At 32.9% G+C, this 16,872-nt stretch overlaps 1 protein-coding gene across 2 annotated transcripts in view; it reads left to right on the top strand.

The window, feature by feature from the left end:
- The window catches only part of TSPAN12 (tetraspanin 12), a 101,044-nt gene that overhangs the window by 39,743 nt on the left and 44,429 nt on the right, over positions 1 to 16,872 (top strand). For both annotated transcript variants that reach the window (XM_074193824.1, XM_074193825.1), the window contains one exon: positions 16,022 to 16,096. In XM_074193824.1, coding sequence (XP_074049925.1) covers positions 16,022 to 16,096 — 75 coding nt within the window. The remainder of the gene's footprint in view (positions 1 to 16,021; positions 16,097 to 16,872) is intronic.

Raw genomic sequence — 16,872 nt, forward strand, 5'->3', positions numbered from 1 at the left:
CTTTCTTTCATTCTTTCCTATATTTTTTCTTTCTTCCCTTCTTCCTTTCTCCCTTCCTTCCTTCCTTCCTTCCATCCATCCTTCCTTCCTTCCATCCTCCCTCCCTCCCATCCTTCTTTCTTCCCTCCCTCTTCTCCTCCTTGTTCTTCTCTCTCTCTCTTCCTTCCTTCATCCTTCCTCTTCTCCTTGCTTCCCTTTCTATCTCTCTTTTCTTTCCTTCCTCCCTTCCTTTCCTTTCTCTCTCCCTTCTAACAGATTTTTAGTATGCTACAAAAGAAGATGATAACTAAGTTTATTCTTTTTTCTCAAAAACTTTGCAAAATCATAAATCACAATTCTGGATTATTGAGATTTCTCCTTCTCTTAAACAGAAATAACAGTAAGCTTAATTTGATACCTATAAGGGATAAGGTTTTATAATAGCTCTAGGATTCTAATAGTCATTTAAACTTCAGCTCAAACATGAAAATTTCAGTTGAATTACTTTATTTCTATTAGGCAATTAATTGTGTTCTTCTATAAATTGAATTTTCATCTTCTTTGGAAGGGGATTTTCATTTGTCTAAGTTTTGTATGTTTCTTTGCCATAGTTTATATAAACACAATCTATTAATATTTAATTTCCTTAAAGTGATTTAAGTTTTAAAGATATTTTGGGAAGGATACTTTGAGACATATAATTTCCATTAACCATTTTTTCTTCCCTGGGTTTTGTTAATTTATGATTTGTGTATAAAATGTACTTTATGTTAAATAGGAAAAAAATATTGTTAAAGTACCTTTCCCACAAAACTAGCATATTGAAGAATTTTAAAAGTGTAAGAAAGGTCTTATGGGGATCATTATATATTAGACAATGTGGCTTAATAGCCTCCTAAGAGCAGTTGCAAAAAAAAATGAATAAATGGAGTTGTCAAATTGATAAACCTAATTTTTTTTTCTTTTTCTCTTAGTTTTTGGTTTTTACAAGGCAATGGGGTTAAGTGGCTTGCCCAAGGCCACACAGCTAGGTAATTATTAAGTGTCTGAGGCTGGATTTGAACTCAGGTACTCCTGACTCAAGGGCTGGTGCTCTATCCGCTGTGCCACCTAACCACCCCTAAACCTAGTTTTCTAAGTGGGGGCATGGTCTTGAGGGAAAAAAAAGACAATAGTTTCACAACTTAGTGGTTTTTGCAAAAAAAAAATAGTAATTTCAAAGAGAAATTATGAGAGTTATTCTAGGACTGGATATATGAATCCCTTCTTCTATATTTTCAATGAATCTTGCCTCTTCTTGAACACCCCATGGTTAGTAAAACTTAGTACATCATAGTATGAATACATAAACTATCAGATATTCTGTTATTGTTGAATATCTAATGATACATTTGAAGAGGAGACATTCAACAAATTTACAGAATGAAATTTTAAGGCATCATGTTGGTGAAAAAAATTTTGGACTTGTAGTCAGTAGAGAAATGGTTTGAGCCTGGTCTCTGATACATAGTTGTTGTGACCATTAACATACATATTGAACTTGAATATCAATTTCCTTATTGATAAAATGGCAATAATGATGCCTGTAACACCAGCCAATTATGAGACTGAAATGAGATGATGCACATAAAGTGCTTTAGAAATCTTATAATGCAGTATAATTGTCAACTATTATTGTTAATATTGATGCAGTTAAAGTTTTGTGGAAATCTGATGTGGGCTAGATCAAGAGTGACTTTGGCCAGGAAAACAGAATTTTCCTAAGCAAATATATGGTGCTACAAGATTGTACCTGGAGAGCATTATTTGAAAACAAACCTATTATTTTAAAAACACTCCTTTCCATACATACAATTGTTGCACTATTTAATAAATCATTCTGTTGTACTCACTAAAACAGATGTACAAAGAGTACTTTCACCATTATGCTATTATTCTTCTAATGTACTTGAATGTCATTGCATTCAAAGAAGGCTGAAATATACTTCTGCCTTTCAGAATTTCTCTTCATTCAGGGTGCCATTCTTCTCCATGAAGTCTTCTCTTTTCCCATCAGTTATTAGTATTTTCTACTTTAAAATTCCCTTGTATTTATTTCTCTGTATTGCATCCTTCCTGGAAAGTATCTTCTCTGAAAACTTGTAATAGGTTTTTGTTTTTATATCACCAATGTCTAGCATGATATCTTGCACATTTTAAGTATTTAATAAATACTGAAATTAATTAAATAATTTTTGAAAACAAGAAGTCTTTGACATTCAACTAAACAACTCTCCTAAGTATAGGGAGGAAAATGACTGTTAAATTTTTCACATCTTCTCAGGTCAAAACTCAAAATGCCTTGCATATTAAATTCAGGTAAGCATTCAATATCACAGAGCTAGTGAAATTAAAAGGAAAAGTTTTCCTTTTATTGAAAAGTAATTGTGGAAAATATTTATGTTTGAGGATAGATGTGTGTGTGTGTGTATATATATATATATATATATATATATTGCAAAGAGAGAAAACTAAAGTGAATATATTATCTTTGACAATAATTATAAAATGTAAAATGAAAAATGACTAAGACACATAAGCTAATATTACAAAACAACACTTGATGTCTGCAATAATGGAGAATCAGAATTATTGAATAGTTCAAGACATGGTCAAGATTATTTTTCCTGTCTTTTGGATTTTTTCCATAACTTAAAACATATAGTATATTTTATAGATATATGACATAATGAGGCTTATTTTCTCCCTTGAATCTGGGTTGGTGTTAGGCCTATGTTACTGATGAGCTTTAAATAGAAAATTTTGGACAAAACTGACTTGGATCCTGGTGCCCAAGATATCCAGAGTGTGTGTGTTCCAGTGTTATTTTTTGCTAATTGACATTATAATTTGGTTCATCTTGTCAATGTCCATTTGACCATGATTCCTATTAATTCTTAACTGATTACAGTAGTAGAGAAGGAAGTTATGATTCCACATCCAGGCCACTCCTTCATTCTTCACCTATTGTCCGCTTATCTATCCTATTGAGTCATTTGTTGGAGACCAGCAAAGACTCCTTAAAACTAATAAGACAAGTGTCAGATGATAAAAGGTAGCAGAGTTCATAAGCCAAGTTGTTTGATTAATTATTGCCACAGACCTATTTTGACTCCTGATAAGAACTCTCCATTTAGCTATCAGTGTTTGAAATCCCAGCTGCTACTCTGTAGACTTTCTGAATACTACCTTCTTTTCCAATAGAAATAAAATTTAATAAGAAATTACATTATAATTTAGAACCTAATATTTACAAAGGAACTGATTATATATATATATATATATCACATTCTAAAATGCCATATATATATACATATATATATATATATATATATATATATCACATTCTAAAATGCCAGAGAATCAGAATTACTAAATTCAAGAAATGGTCAACTTTTTTCTTAGATTTTTTTTGAAGAGCTGAGACTTTTAAAGATTTTATCACCTTACTTTTATCCTTTTACCTAGAAAGCAAAGTTTGAGCCAAATTGTGAGACCTGATTAATTTGAATTACATTAGTGTGCAAACTCCTTGTGAATAAGAATTGTTTCATTATTTGTAATTGAATTCTAAGCAACTTAACAGGCCTACAATAAATTATTTTTGATTGATCAAAATTCATAACTGCAAAATTCTCAAAATAATGACTTAATTAGTGTTTGTACTTTGGGTCATGAGTAGAGGTGGGTGGGAGTGAGAGTGAGTGGAGAAAGTTAAGGTAAGCAAATTAGCCAAATAAAACAAAGTCTCAGAGGGAATAGTTGACCTATTTACCAGAGAATTATTGCTTAAGCACTTTGTAGCATTATAGCCAGACTAAAAAAAAATCTGTTCATTCAAACAAAGAAGTCCTTAAAGAACTTCATACTTGCCAACACTTTGATGGCTAAATTTGAATTACAGCATATTCCTGAAAATAGCAAAGTTTTATTCATTTGAAAATATTCTATAATTTAAATGTTTTAGTATTAGACCAACTCTCCCTTCAATTATACCCAATTATTAAGGCTTTAAGTTACTCCCACTTCAATGTATTATTCAGAAAAGATCATTCAACATTATATTTCCTCTGGAAATGTTGAACATTGTCACAGATTGCACTTATATGGAGCTAATTTAATTTCCTTGCGATTTCATTTTGAGTACAGGATATAATTGAGATTTTTATCTCTTTTGCTTTTTCTGAGGTGGTAGGTACCAATGTAATGAAATTATTCTATATATATCCCAATCTCAGTAGATTCTTAACAAAATGACAGCTGTTCCATTACCTTGTACAAATATTTGGCACTGGAATTCTATTATTTACTAACTACAAGTAATGTGATATTTTTAAATCTCCTATCTTGGGGATAAGAAAAATAAACGGCTGACAGAGAGCTACTTAATACCAAAAGTCTGTAAAGCTTAGGGTTAGACAGGATAGAGACTGGAGTTTATCATTTATCATTTTCACAATCCAGGCCTTTAATCAAACTTTTTTGTTTATTAAAGTGTAGGTACTTAAAGTATAACTAGAAAGAAAAGGGCATAGAATTTATTTAATATTAAACATCCCTAATATAGTTTCTTATATTTTGGAATGGAACATCTGTATGTGTGGGTACATAGGCATATATGAGGGTGACCAAAATGAAGAAGAGAAGACTGGGGTGTGTATATGAATGTGGTTAAATCTTAGGAAATTCCATTCACACAAACTGACAAGTGTTAAAAGTAGTATTAGAATCCATATCTTCTTGATTCCAAGCCCAGAGAGTTCTGTCTAGTGTATTATACTACTTCTAAAGAATTCAAGCTAGTAGCAAATTTCCACGAAGACTAATCTGCTTCTGTGGTTTCATGATGGATGTGGAGTCAGAGCATGTGAATTCAAATACTAACTCTGCTGTCTATTACCTGCCTGTGTGGTCTTAGACAAAACCAGACAAATAAATAAAGAAAAAATTGGCCTCAGTATAACTCAGTTTCCTTATCTATAAATTAATGAATTGGATTAGACAGTATCTGGTGTCCCATTCAACTTTAAATCTCTGGTCCTTTGTTGGTACCTGTGGTTTTAAATAAATTATTACAAAGCATAGTTTTAGTTTTTAAATGAAAATGTCATATTTTCAGACAAACCCATTTAGAAGCAGGTTAAAATAACTTTTATGATTTTTTTAGGGTTTACTGTCCTATCACAAGAACTATTATTATCTTTGGGGAACTATTTGGCTACAAAGTATAAATTAGCCCGGAACCAAATTAAAGAGGTTCACTGGTAATGTGGAAAAAGCTTTGGATTTGAGGTAGAAGACCTGTATTTCAATCCTAACTCAGATAGTAATGCCATTATTCTAGGCAAATAATTTAATTGCTGTGGTCCTCATTTTCTTCATTTGTAATATGAGGCTTGAACTAAATAACTTATAAGATCCATTCAACTGAAAAATTCTGTGATGCTCAGAATGAAAAAAAACAGAAATATTTTTATTTGAAGAAACTTGAACTAATTGACATTTATTTAGAAACCAAATTATAACATTTATGGAATCTTTGCAAATGCAAAAAAATATTCTTTTTCTACTTGCTATATTTTACAGGACTATATGCCCATTGAGTCTCAAACATGTGGGATACATTATTATTTGAGATGTGGGAAAATTATTATTTGAGATATTATTTGGTTGATACCAAACAGAGCTCAGTGTTTTTTTAAATATTTAAACATTATTTTTCCTTTTTTGTTTCATCTTTGCTTACTAATTAGCAAGTCTTCTCAGAGTAGGAGGTCAGTAAATGTTGAGTGTTATGTTTTACAAGACTTAAACTAAAAATGTTAGGAAAAATTCAAGCACATTTTCAAATGAATTAACTATGCAGTTATATTTTTATAATAAATACTTATTTAAAATTTCTGTTTAAAATGTTATACATGCCCATTATATTAGCAGTGAAGTATAAACAAAATTTCAACTCATTGAAAACTTCAATCCAATAATTTCAGTTTATTAATAGTTACCATGTTTAATTACTATTTTAGGGACTACAGACCCCATGGCACTCTACTGTATTATCAAAGAAAGAAAATTAATTCTCTGCTTCACTTAAAAAAGAACTTTATTACTAGAGTACTGGGGTGCCAACATCTTGGGGGGAGAAGTGTATTTTCTTAAATGCCTAACCCCCAGATTTCCTAGATGACCTGAAGGTGGGACCAAAGTACTCCTTTGTCTTCAGACAACATCATTGATGGAGAGGAGTTATTCTGCCTTTTCAGAATGGCCCCCTTAGAATTGAAATCTTCAAGAGTTTATGTCACCCTCCCTAGCACAACTCAATTTCTTTACCTGGAGGATGTAGACCTTTTCAATTCCCTCCCTATATTGCTATCTCCTGGTCCATTCTCTCCTAAGTAATTCCTTGTCTGTTGAAGGTCCAGGACTTTGAAGTCTCTATTCCTCTCCATCCCTGCCCCACCTGCCCTACCTCAACTCAATCTCTGCAGCTGTCCTGTCCAACAGATTATATACAGTGACTTTTTTTTCATTTTTTTTTTGTGGGTCAGGGGGATGGGACTTGTCTGTTTTTTCCTTAATGAAAAAGGTCCCAGGTATATGTATATGTATAAGGTATATGTAGGACTTAAAACTTCTCAAGAATTTCATTATGGCTATTAGGGCAACCTCTCACTGTGATTGAATAGGCTATGGGGGATGGGAACAGTATAGACAACTTGGGCCACAGTATTCTGAGACTTTATATTTTTGGATTGTATTCACTATGCCCAACCATATTTACTTTTTTTTTAAAGTTCTTCACTCTTTGTATTTCTCATCCCTGTCTTTAGAACTTGGGCAGTTTTTTTTTAGACTTGTAAGGTATTCTGTAATTCTTAGACCTAAAAAGATTTACTTTTATTTTTCATTTGTTTTTATGACCTTTTTTTCTAGTGACAGTGGTGCCCCTATGGCATTCTCATGGATTAATTAATATGGATAAAATATAGTGGTAATTTTTTTGAACAAGAGATCTCACTGGTTAGTATGTGCTCCAGAAATCAAAGACAGAGAGAAATATTCACATTCAGAATAAATATTCATAGAAACACTTTTCTGGTTAAAAAAAAGAGCTGGAAACAAAGTAGTAGTTGCCCATTCATTGGGGGATAGATAGCCAAATTATGGTACATGAATAGAAGAATTGAATACCACAAGGAATAATGAACTTGAAAATTTGAGAGAAGCTTTGGAAGAGTTATAAACTAATGGAGAATGCAGAAATTAGAACCAATAAAACAGTATATACAAGGGCAGCAACAATGTAAACAAAAGAGCAAAATTTCAACACTGAATACTGTGTAATTATAAAGACAAGTCTTGACCCTTGAAAAGAAAAGACAAAAATGTACTACCCCCCTTTCTTTGCAGAGATGAAAGACTGTGAGTGGGAAAACTTGCATGTAATGTTTTATTCTGTTGATGTCATTTAAACTGTCCTTTTTCTTTCTTTTTCATTTTTTGTTGCTGGGTAGGGGAGAAGAAAGGATATTTTCAGAAATGTTGAAAATAAAAAATAATGAAACAAATTTAAATAGATAATATATACACAAGGATATGGTGGGGGTGACAAAATATATAGTTTCAATATTGGCTAAAAATGACACCACTTTTGGTGGGGTACTTAGATCCAGTTAATTAGAGTTTAGTTATCTGAGGAGTCTATAAAAATGCATTGTGATGAAAATGGATTTTAGTAGTTTTCTTTGTTTCAATTATGTTTATTATCTTAATCTTCAAGTACAAAATCTTAATTATCAAGTACAAAAAAGAGGCTTGTATTAAAAACTAAACTACATTGTTTTTCAGAAACATGTTTCTATATGTAATATATATATTTTTGTATTTTATAGTATAATTTTTTAAAAATTGTTTGTGTCCCTCTTCTGCATTTTTGATTTTTGTTCATTAAAAAGTTTTATTGATGCTATTTTTTGTGTTTAACACTACTCACTAATTTGCCACCCTTAGCCCCTTCTCAGAAGCTTTCACTTGCATCTAATATGTATAGTCCAACAAAACAAATCAATACAGTGACCAGGTATAAAAATGCATTTCTCATTTGTATTACTTATCTATTGCCTTTTGGTCAAATAGTTCTTTGTTAAAAGCCCACAGGATGGAGATAATTAACCTTGGGCAAGCTTCAAAATGAGATCAAATCTGCCCTCTCCTTCTGACCCCATTTTCAGAGCAGGAAATTAGATTTTCTTTTCAATTTAAAATGGAAAAAAAACTAAGAATTTGCAAAAGCTCTGACTGCAATTGTTTTCGTATGGTTAAAAAAACAACCTCCACCAAGATCACTAAATAAATTTCCCTTCTGCTTCATAGGGCTGAGTTCAGAGTTTGAAAATTCTAAGCTTAATGACTTCTTGTGACTGTGATGACCAAACTTAGAGTCTCCTATAGTGGTCTAATAATAGTTCCTATTTCTATAAGTCATTTGAGGTTCTTAAGCAACTGCTTTCTTTATTAAAGAGAAAAAGCTCTGTGAAGTAGATGCTCCCTGGCTCACAATTAGTGACTAGGAAAGGACTCAGAGCCAGGTGATGAGGTCATACAATGGTTTTCTTTGTATTCCTTTCACCATATCTTGCCTCACTTTTGAAGTTATATGTGAGGGATCAGGAGATGAGAAGGAAGTTTCTAAGAAATTTTTGTGTTCAATTTTAAATCTCTTGATTTTCTCTAATGTCTTGTTCTTTTTCTTGTCACTTGACAGTTCTATTTGACTAAGAGATTATTATAACTAAATGAGGTTGGCTCTGGTTGGTTCATTTATTTTTAGTGACCTGAAAACTTGTTTCTCAACAGAAATGCTAATATTCTCAAGTGGTCAGATTTGAGAATATTTATTAACATTAATTCAATTATTTTGAAGAAGTTTTCTTCATTGAGAAAAACTTGCTCATTAACACAGGTGTGGTTTATGGTGAGCCAGATTGCTAAGGGTCTTAAATGCTTAGTGACTAAATTCTTTTGTATTTTTATTCTAGAGGAGCCACTGAAAGTTTTTGAGTAGGACAATGCAATGGTCAACCTTATATCTTATGAAGATTGTTTTGGCAACTTTGAGAAGATTAAATTGAAAAGGGAAGAGACTGGATTCAGACAAATTAGCAGGCCATTAAATAGGCAAGAGGCTATTAAAAAAGGTCTGACCTAGGATGTGAGAATATGAGGAAAGGAAGCATGTGAGAGATTATATAGTTAAAATGGACATATTTTGGTAAAATGTCTAGAGATTGGGGAAGTAGGGGTAAGGGAATAGTCAAAGATGACTCTGATTTGAACTTGGGAGTATGCATGGATTATCAGTGAAAAGAAGGTAATGAAAAGAGGGACAGAAAACTAATGAGTTCCATTTGGGACATGTTGAGTTTGAAGTACTCATTCAGGAAGAGATGTTTAGCAGGAAGTGGGACTAAAACTTAGAGGAGTGACTGTGGATTTTACTCCATGTGGAAGCAGAAATTTAATAGAGATAGGGAAAAATTTTCCCATTTTTAGGTTTACTAGGAGGGGAATTGTTGACAATCAATTGGGCGAGGGATTCAGAGGTGGATTAAAGGATATTATTAAAATGTCACTGAATTACCAATTAATATATGAAATTATGAATACAGGGAAAGACCACAATGGTAGCAGGAGTAATGTTTCAATAATACTTTAATAAGGCACAGAAAGTGCAAGGAGAAATGGCACAAAAAGATTAGAAACAGTGGCACAAAAGTTGAGGGTACAGAGCAGATGCCAATATAATGGGGGATGGGTTGTAGAGAAAGGCAGACAGCATAGGTAAGAGAAGGGAGAGAGAGAGAGAGAGAGAGAGAGAGAGAGAGAGAGAGAGAGAGAGAGAGTAAGAGTGTAATTTATTGGATTTGGATTAGAGGTGGGAGTACTTGGCTCTGTGGGTCCAAATGGAAATGGAAGAGAACTGGGTATAAAGTGAGGGGAAATATTTTAGGGTCTAATTTTTATAGGATTTTAATGGAAGACATCACCTTGAGATTAGTTCATCAACATAGCTATATCATCCTAAAGTTTTCAGCATATTTGGTCTTATTGTGGATTTCTGGAATTTATCTGAGATTAACATAGACCAAACTGTCCTAACAGCAAGACCTAGATGGCTCCCGTAATTTAGCACATAGATCAGGATGCAATATTTGACTTTTATTTAATATACTTTGCAAATTATACTCCTTTGTTCTTTGGGACAGTCTCAATCTTAGCTCCTGAATTGTAACTTTATACTTGTTACTTATAAACTTAGTTACCATACTGACTAGAAGTGCAAAGAGGTAGTCAGAATCAGAACAAGATTCAATTTTAACATAGTCCCTATTACAGAGTAAAAGCTAAAAGACTGCAGGAAATTCAAAAAAGATGGGAAGGGAGCAGTGAGGTGGCATAGTGGATAGAGCACCAGCCTTGGAGTTGAGAGGATCTGAGTTCAGATTTGACCTCAGACACTTAATAATTACCTAGCTGTGTGACCTTGGGCAAGTCACTTGACCCCATTGCCTTACAAAAATAAAAACAAAAAAAGACAGCATGGTTAGGAGAATAGGGAAGGCACAAAGGACTGATTTAATGAGAGTAAAGAGGCAACTCAGTGGTACAGTAGATAGAGGAACAGACCTAGAATCAGGAGGATCTGAGTTCAAATCTGAATTCAGACACCTACTAGCTTTATGACCTTGGACAAATCACATAGCCCTGTTTACCTAAGTTCTTCATCTGTAGAATGAGCTGGAGAAGAAAATGGCAAACCAATCTAGTATCTTTGCCAAGAAAACCCTGCATAGACTCACAAAGAACAGGACTAAACAACAGTGAGACTAAAGACCAAAAATGAATGGAATACTGTTTGTGAGAAAGATAGTAAGAGAGGATATTGTAATGGGGGGGGGGGGAATTCAGTGTTTCAGAGGTTTTATTTGATGATGATGATGATGAAGATTATGATGATTGATAATGACATGATGAATATGAATATCAAAGCAGATAGATTTGAGGGACAGCATATTATAAATATCAACATTTATACTGAAGGATAATGGCAGAATGAATGGAAAAGGAAAACTTTGAGAAAGTGTGTGTGTGTGTGTGTGTGTGTGTGTGTGTGTGTGTGTGTGCGTGCGCGCGCATGCACGTGCGCGCTGAGGAGCAGTTGTAGCTTAGGGTTACAGGACTGATCTTGGATTTAAGCCTCAACTCCAAAAACATACTAGCATCCTGACCATAGGTAAGTCATTAATCTCTCAGAGAGCCTATTCAACTCTATAAGACTATAAGTTACAAAATCTGTGCTGTGGAAGGAGTTTCCATACTGGGCACTCCCCACACTTATAAAATTACAGGTCTGAATCCACTATTCTCACAGCATTATATGGGTGCATATATAATATTTATTTGAATAGGGAGAGTGTATGTATGTATGTATATATCTGAATCTAAATAGTTCTAAATATAAGTTGTACATATATTCTGGATTGAAATCTTAGTCTAATGATTAAATTAGAATATTGCAAAAAGTGTGTAAAAATTTTATTGTATAGAATTTTCTTTTTGGCAGTTCCTACAGTGATAAAATTACAAGTTCAGATAAAAAACACATACACTAATAAAAATCTGCCTTACATGACAAAATACTAACACAGATCCAATTTTTTAATAATAACTTTTATAGGGGCGGCTAGGTGGTGTAGTGGATAAAGCACCGGCCTTGGAGTCAGGAGTACCTGGGTTCAAATCCGGTCCAGACACTTAATAATTACCTAGCTGTGTGGCCTTGGGCAAACTACTTAACCCCATTTGCCTTGCAAAAACCTAAAAAAAATAACTTTTATATAGGGCTTACTATATTATCTCATTCGATTCTCAAAACCATCCTGGGAGATAAGTATGATTGTTACCCCTATTTTACAAATGAGGAAACTTAGGGACACAGGTTAAGTGACTTGCCCAGTGTTACAAAGCTAGTAAAATAAGAAGCTGGATTTGAATTCAAGTATTACTATCTTGGACCTTAAAGATCTAATGGTCTAAATGTGTCTCCTGAAGCATTAATCACTAGTTGTTCAGTTTCTATTTGATGACTTTCAATGACAGGGGCCTTGCTATTTTCTGAGTTAAAGGAAGTTGATCAACAGAGGTGGAAGTTCTATATAAATGGTTGAGTAGTTCAGTTGGATTATGTTTGGTAAGGAGCATACAGTTAAGAAAAACAAGCAAGTGAATGGTGGAGGAGAAAGTTCAAAGTGGACAGGGCATAATGTCAAGGCAACTCAAATACTTGGAAGAGGGAAATGGATGGCAATGTAGTTGGGAGAAAATAATCAAACATTTGTGTTATGAATGTAATTATTATGTTGACAGCAAAAGTGACTCAGAATACAGTACAAACCATACTGCCCAGTATGAATGACATAATATTCATACTGATCAGGAAAGGAGAACTTTGTGAGAAAGACAGTTTAATTCCCCAATTCTGTGACTGGAAAGGAATGGAAAACTTTGAAGTGTTGAGTATTGAATTGTTTGTTATATAATATCAAGGTACACGAGGTCTTATAATTTAAAAAAAATTATAGTTCCAATTCAAATGACTGCATAAAATCATTTAGCCTGATTCTGTTTCCTCTTATATTTGATAGAGATAATAATGCATTATTAACTTGGCATGGTCATATTGAAGAACAAATGAAATTATAAGTGCTTCATGGAGTCAGGAAGATTTCAAGTTGGGTGAAGAGGGAACTTGAACATTCATATACTAAAGAAAAAAGCAAAGGAAGGATCATGTATAACAGGGAAGGTGAGGAAACAAGACTAGAGCACTGTCAGGAAGCAAATTTTCTTTGTGTCTAGTGTCCATAAAGAGGCCACTTGGAAGTGACATGACAATTTTACAAAATATCGAGAAATCAACCTGAACAACTGTATAGCATATACAGTTCAAATCTGAAACATTCAAGTAAACTCATGTTACCATGGAGAGTGTCAATCACGAGGATTTGATTTAACAGCCAAAACATTTGATTGGTGTTTTATTGAAGCTTTCCTCTTTTTGGTGTAGAGAAGTTGCCTAAAATGTAGCAGGACTTCAAATTAGTGATGCTAATGACAAACAGTTCTGCTGTCTAGGAATAGTTCTTTTCTGAGGATTGATTCAATCTTTTTTTCATTTTATTTTTTTCTTTAAATTTATTTCTTTTCATCCATATGCACATGTATATTTTTAAGTTACCGAATGTCTTTCCACCCTCCCTTTGCACCCCCCTCCACTTGGTGGAGAACAATCAGATTAGCATTGTATATACATATTTTGATAAACACGTTTACAGATTGGTAGTTTTCAATATGAGAAATTAGCATGAAGGGAAAGATGCATAAGAGATAATTTTTATAAAATGTTCATAAAATTCTAAAGGGTTGTTGCTGGTGTGTGTGTGTGTGTGTGTGTGTGTGTGTGTGTGTGTGTGTGTGTGTTGTTTTTCTTCCTCTAGATGGGGATAATATTGTCCTTAGTCTAATACAGTTGTCCTAGCTCTCTGGACTGCTGAGAGGGCCTACAATTCAATCTTAAAGAAAAGGTGAAAGGATGGAGCTATATTTACATTTAAATTTCAACTTCTATGATTATTAAATTAAACTATTAAGTAAAACCTTAATCTGCACCTGACTTAACAGTAATATATGGACTATGTTTTATCAGAGGCAGTCTCAGTAAGATAAGTAATCTTAGGGTGTCTCTGGCTCTGGCTCCTGGATAGTTGGGAAGGAAAAAAATTACAATTAAATATAGCTGATTGTGCAATGAGGACTTTCTGAAGGATGGTGCTGACCTTTAAAACTTGTCATGGGATTAGTAGACTAGATCGATCTTCTAGAAAAACACACCAAAAACTATAACAAAAACAAGTCTAATGACCTTGAAGTAAAGAACAATTTTGTGGATTTTTTAGAAATTGAATTGAAGAACATGGCTTATAACCTGAACAATAAGATTGTTGATAAAACTGTTGCTAGTAAATAAAATACTGTTGGATTTGAACTTAATAAGGACAATTGATCATTTGCATAAAATTAAACATTTGAGAACTGGAGAATGGAATCATCTGAGAACTTTCAGAGACATATATTTTCATGTGAACAAAGAATTTTTAATGGATCCATGATATTTTTGTATCTACACTGAAAGAATATTTTAGGAAAAAAACTTGGATGAATAGTAAAGGTACTTTGTTCTAGCCAAATTCAGAGTACACCCAAAGCAATCCATTTAATATAAAGAAATATGTTTGTTGTCTTTATACCTGCCACTGTTACCTCCTTAATTCTTCCTCCACTAAGTAGAACAACATCTGATTATAATGAATTGTGGCAATTATCTCATGACTCTGTGCTTTTAAGGGACCCTTTCTGCCCTAGGAACCAAGCACCTGCTAGCTTTCTTGTGATCCAAGAAGGTTAAGGCTGGACTAAACAAGATGTGGCTTAAATAGAGGGGAGAGGAGAGGAAGGAAGAGAAATGAAAGGAAAGAAAGCTCTGCATAAAATCATTCTATGTCAAGCAAAGGAAATAAAACTGCCTTTACCAACCATTCCTTTGGCCATCCTTGATTTCATTTTAATCAATTATATGACATCTACATCTATTGTTTCTTTTCAGATGTGATATATTTTAAAATATTAGGGATTAGGGAGATGATTGGGTGTGTGACCTACCTTGTTAAATTAAAATATTTTTACAGGATAAATTGCTTAAGAAAGCTGTTTGATCTGGACTTTTGATCTCATTAAAACATAAGATAATTTTAAAATATTGCTTTCTGGCTGGAATTTTGTTACAAGAAGACTTGGAAAAAATTGTGACTTCCCTGTTATGTTTAAATATATATATACATATAAATAATATTATATTATATTTATATATTTATTTTCTGCTAACAAACTTATACTTTGAAGGCTTCAAATTAAAGTTTACAAATAATGCAATTGTTAACAAATGGCATGGAGCCTGAAATTATATATAACATTATTAGAGCAGAAAGAATTAGAGACTTTTGTATGTAAGGGTCAAATGACAGAAAAGAATAAAAAAGAATCATACTTTGAGTCAGTTATTTATTTTATAGTGTTTTTTACTTCTCATATTTTGCAAATCACAGAAAAACCTATCAATCTTGTTCAATTAACAAATCATTATTAGTTGTGTGTTTCCACACATAGCAGACACACCTAATAATGATTTGTTAATTGATTGCATATGATGAAATTAGGTTTTTCTGTAGCTTCTAAGTATTGATGGATCTTCACTTATAAGGAATAATGAGAGTTAAGCCTGCCAAGGAGGACAGCAAATATAAATATCTGTATCATACTTGGTTAGATCTAGGTTTTGGTTTATGTAAACATTGTTTTATGGCCCACAATTTGGATTTGGTGTATATAGTTTTATTAGACTTTAGCATAGAAATTCAAATGTTCAACTAATGAAGTACTGAAGTCTCTCAAGGGCATTTTTCCATAAAGTGATTAATAAACAATGGCCTATTTTGCTCAGAATGAATGTCCTTTGCAGATCTTTTAAATTTGTAAGATAATGGGGCAGCTAGGTGGCACAGTGGATAGAAAATCAGCCCTGGAGTCAGGAGTACCTGGGTTCAAATCCAGTCTCAGATACTTAATAATTACCTAGCTGTGTGGCCTTGGGCAAGCCACTTAACCCCAGTTGCCTTGCAAAAACCTAAAAAAATAAAAAAAAATTGTAAGATATTATCCCCCATCTAATTGATGAGAGTCTCACCTTATTTCATTAATGATTGACATCTGTTTTCTTTTCCTTCAGATAAATATGGCACTAAAGATATTTAACCTGATTTTGATAGCAGAAATTTAGTTTAATTATACTCCACTAATATACTTTTATCCTATACTTTTTCTGTAGTACTTTGGAAGTTTGCTTGTGATTTTCTGTGTGGAGCTAGCCTGTGGTGTTTGGACCTATGAGCAAGAAGTTATGGTAAGTTCAAAGGGAACAAAATTATTCTAAAATTTGAGTTGAGCCAGTTTCCAAAAAAAAAGTGGGGGGGGGGAGGTTTAGTCTCATTTGGGAGTTGTTTAGCAGATATATATATACAAATACACATACACATATACATATATATATATATATATATATATATGATAGATTTTCTGCTTTAAAAACACATTTGATAAAGTTCTGAGAAGATTTTTAACATCAGAGACCCATATGTTGAATTTATTTTGGGTTTTCCTTGAGTATCACTTGGAAGTTTTAGGCAATACTAAATAGATACTTGTCAGTAGAGAGCACATGCCACTATGTTTCACAGTTTCAAACTATCCTCCAGTTTGCTAACAAATATAGTTTGAAGAGATTTTAGATTCCATGTATAAACATTTCATCATCTGTATTATAGTTACCTGAAAACAACTTTCTCCTTCATTTTGTTTCCTTCCTTCTTCAACTGATATGGTTTAGGGAAATAAGGATAATGTTCTCTTTTTTCAAATTCAAAATAGTATTTGCTTTTTATATCACATTTGAAAATCATTTTTCCTGTTGGGATGCATTGTAAAATTTTATTTACATTTTGTCATGTGAGGTTCGCTTTGATATTTGCTTCATTTGTCCTAACCTCTTCCCCAGGTATTTAACTTCCACTGTAGAAAAATAGCTTTATTCATTAGGCTTGTAAACATTGTTAAGAATGTAATACATTATTTACATAGCTTATTGATATTATGGAGATATATGTTCTCTTTATGATATTT

Source organism: Macrotis lagotis, chromosome 7 (assembly GCF_037893015.1).
Source record: "Macrotis lagotis isolate mMagLag1 chromosome 7, bilby.v1.9.chrom.fasta, whole genome shotgun sequence".
NCBI lineage: Eukaryota > Metazoa > Chordata > Mammalia > Peramelemorphia > Peramelidae > Macrotis > Macrotis lagotis.